Source organism: Glycine max, chromosome 7 (genome assembly GCF_000004515.6).
Source record: "Glycine max cultivar Williams 82 chromosome 7, Glycine_max_v4.0, whole genome shotgun sequence".
Classification (NCBI taxonomy): domain Eukaryota; kingdom Viridiplantae; phylum Streptophyta; class Magnoliopsida; order Fabales; family Fabaceae; genus Glycine; species Glycine max.
Window position 1 is genome coordinate 39,170,690 of NC_038243.2, and position 3,842 is coordinate 39,174,531.

Consider the following 3,842-nt stretch of genomic DNA (forward strand, 5'->3'; position numbering starts at 1 on the left):
ATAGCATAAAAGAAAAGACCTAGCTGGTGAAAACATGCACGCACCCACCTTATAATCCGGTTTCGTGTTTCGTCAAAGCAGAACAACGAATGGGCTCCAGAAAACTAACAGTCAACACTGTAACGTGTGACGCACACAGCCAACTTACCCTTTCCTCCTTTCTAGTACTCTTGTAGTTTTGTACCTTTTCAATAATTTTCATATAATTTTTATTGCACAGCTTCAATAAAAAATTTTAATTTAAAAGTAAAAAATGACAAAACGTTGATGTTCCCTTTCCTTATACTTAGAAAACTAAATTAGAAAAAGTGAAAGATTTAGTGCCATTGAATTAACTTATGCTGGAGTTAAATTGTTTTAAATAAGTTTTCAGAAAAAGAATAAATGAAAAAACTATATGATACCTTCGAATTAAAATCTAAAGATTTTGATGTTATTAAGAAATTAATTATCTTTTCTCATCGACCAATAAAAGTTGACATTGACATGTGTCTTTTAATCAAGTGATATAAGATTGATAAGATGATATAAAATAAATTACGTTAAAAAAAAATATTTTATGTCCGCTTAGAATATCTGATAAAAATTAATTATTATTTCTGACAAGAATAACTTAATTCCACTAGTGCATAAAGAAGCTTTTACCAATTCTATTATTTAAAAAAAAAATAGGGTTGAAACTCATACGATTATTGATATATATATATATATATATTAAGTTGCTAAGCCAGCAACCCTCTTATTTTCATCCCACCATCTCTTCTCCCAACTCGCTATCATGAGCATCAATATCTGACGGTAAGTAAGATGCAATAAATCATGCAACCCCACCGCCAAACACATTATTCATTAAGACCAACCGTATGTCATATCCTACAAAATTGGCAAACAAACAAAGAATTCACACTCCCAATTTCCTTAGTAGTGTTTGTCGTTGCTCTCTCTCTCTCTGTCTGAAGGTGTGTTGTGAATCACGCAGTCACGTATGAGCAAAACCACCGGTCCAAGTCAACCCTTTACACTTCCTTATATCCTAATAACTAACTCATAGTATATATTACCTCCTTTGATCTTATAACCCTTCCCATTCTTCTCGTGTATCCTCCACATCTCTTTCTTTTTTTTCTTTCTTTCTTTCTAACACTTGCTTGTTATATATATCATCCCCTCCTAGGTTCTTCCGTTTTTGTAGCTGGGGTTTATACCCTTTGAGGTTTGAAAGGAAACCCAAGTGAAGGTAGAAAGAATGAGGAAGCCTAGTTGTGATATCAAAGACTTGAACAAAGGAGCTTGGTCCAAACAAGAAGACCAGAAACTTATTGATTATATCAAGAAACATGGTGAAGTTTGTTGGCGTACACTACCTCAGGCTGCAGGTATGAAATTAATAAACCCCTAGCAACGTGCATATATAATTATTGGAAAATCAAGTTTGAGTTGTTAGTTCTATTTTTATGGTGTATAGTGGTAACAATAAAGGTTGAACTTATGTTTTCATACATTATAATTATTCCAATCTTTTACCATTAGGTTGACCCTATTGAGTGATTAGTCATATATTACTAGGAAAGGATTCAATGAAAGACATATAAGAAATTTGAATCCTATATCTAATGTCTTAATAAATCAAAGGTGTAAGTGTGTAACGAACAATAATTATAATAATTGTAATACATCATATGTATCCACAAGCGATAGCACACACATACATGTAAAAACAAGATATATATTTGACCACTTACATTTGGTTTAATGATGGTTAGGTTTACATCGGTGTGGTAAGAGTTGTAGGCTGAGATGGATAAACTATCTACGCCCAGACCTTAAAAGAGGCAACTTTGCTGAAGATGAAGAAGATCTCATCATCAAGCTTCATGCGCTGCTAGGCAACCGGTGTGAATTTAATTCTAAACATGAATAATTTTTGTTTTGTGCTTTTGACTTATATATGTGTTTTTTTTATACGTGTATAAGAATGAAAAGAATCATGATTACACCGTAGATATGTGTATTGAGCAACAATATTATCACCACTAAATAATATAAATGGAAATTAAAGTTAACTTTTATCAACGTACATTGCTATAAAGGTTTTCTCACATAATTCATTGTTTGGTTGCATAAATTGTGCTTATAAAGGAAAGAAAAAAATTAATTGATAAATATTGATTCGTACAGGTGGTCACTAATAGCTGGGAGATTGCCTGGACGTACAGATAATGAAGTGAAGAACTATTGGAATTCTCATATAAGAAGAAAGCTTATTAGCAAAGGCATTGACCCAAATAATCATAGATTGAAACATACAATCCCTTCTTCCCTTCAGAATTCACTCATGTCTGATGATAGTTCAAAAGCCTTTAGTATGAAAGACACTAATAAGAACGAGACAAGTAAATTACCTCGTGTCTACAACCATGTTGAAGTTTCAGATGCTGCAAGTGGTGAGGCTGAGTCACCGTGTGCATTGCCCGATTTAAACCTTGATCTCTCTATTACCAATCCTTCAGCTTCACAAAGTATTTCTGGAAACAATGTAAAACCATTTCATGAATCTAACTCGTCGAGGAAAGTGCAATTTGATTCCCCTTCTACACTTCTTCTGTTTCAGTAATTAATTAATCAACATCGATCTTGGCTTGAATATGGTGATTCAGCAACTCGTCATATGTGGAGGCGCAAGTGTGTTGTGATCATAATATTTTGAGATCTTACCGACCAAGAAAAGGACTTAGCTTGTGTTTCATTTTGAAGAATGAAAGCCCTCAACTAGCTAGTTGCAATATATATATATATATATATATATATATATATATAGTTGGCAAACATTAATTGCTGCTATCTTGCAACCGATCAGTACTCACAAATTCTTGAGAGTGAAAATGAGAAGGGTATATATCTCTATGGAAAATCCAATTATTAGCAATTAGATTGAATGCACTGAAACGTAATTGTAGAAATATATAATTTCCTCGTGTTGGTCCTGAACAAGTGAGGATCATTTTAATGAAGAGTTCTATGTACAATATGTTTGCTACAGATTTGGCAGCTATATATATTGAGGTGTTAGAAAAAATGGAAATACTGAATATATATGTACCTTTATAGCTATCAGAAACCTTCATTATTCGGGAACTAATGCAGTGAAAATTGTTTATTTGGTATTCCTTTTGGGGTAGGTGATTTCTGGGATTCAAGTGCAGTTCACAACTATCCACTGAACGGTAAATATGAGACGGAATAACAATAAAGGGAGAAATGAAATCATATCGGTTACGCTAATTATTATATTAATAATTTTTAATTAGATAATTTTATCTCAAAACATATGTTAGATTAAAAGTTTATATCATAAATACCATATCCATTAGATTTTATATTAATAAAAAATTATTCAATATCTTATTCATATAAATCAAAATTGATGTAATATATATTTTTTAAAGATATAATAAAATATGATTTATTTGATTATATTTTTATTATTGATGTTTGATTTTTATAATATATATATATATATATATATATATATATATATATATATATATGAAAGAATCGATCAAATTCAAATATTATATAAAATTATTAAATAATATAATAGTTAATTAAAATTATAACAGTGTCACTTTTTAATCGTGTAAGTTGGATCTAGACACATGAAACACTGAATGAACCTCAAAAGAGGGAAGTAACTATAATCTACAAGTTACATTTTTAGATTTTTCTAGCATTGAAAGGACCATAATATATATATCTAGGATCCAACTTTTTATTGATTGGATGTTCTACCAATTGTTGTTTACGTGTTGTAATCTGAGGAAACTCGTTCTACTACTTCAAAT

General features: G+C 30.9%; 1 protein-coding gene across 1 annotated transcript; it reads left to right on the forward strand.

The window, feature by feature from the left end:
* The first annotated feature begins 936 nt into the window (after positions 1-936).
* Positions 937-3,109, forward strand: MYB159 (R2R3 MYB transcription factor MYB100). The gene is made up of 3 exons (XM_003528477.5): positions 937-1,376; positions 1,764-1,893; positions 2,179-3,109. The coding sequence occupies exons 1-3, from the start codon at positions 1,247-1,249 to the stop codon at positions 2,612-2,614; spliced, it is 696 nt and encodes a 231-aa protein (XP_003528525.1). The 5' UTR covers positions 937-1,246; the 3' UTR covers positions 2,615-3,109.
* The last annotated feature ends 733 nt before the right edge of the window (positions 3,110-3,842 follow it).

Bases quoted from the DNA above. Each gene is read 5' to 3' on its own strand.
- MYB159 (XM_003528477.5), top strand. From the start codon at position 1,247: ATGAGGAAGCCTAGTTGTGATATCAAAGACTTGAACAAAGGAGCTTGG. The intron at 1,377-1,763 runs GTATGAAATTAA...AATGATGGTTAG, and splicing joins TACACTACCTCAGGCTGCAG to GTTTACATCGGTGTGGTAAG. The intron at 1,894-2,178 runs GTGTGAATTTAA...TGATTCGTACAG, and splicing joins CATGCGCTGCTAGGCAACCG to GTGGTCACTAATAGCTGGGA.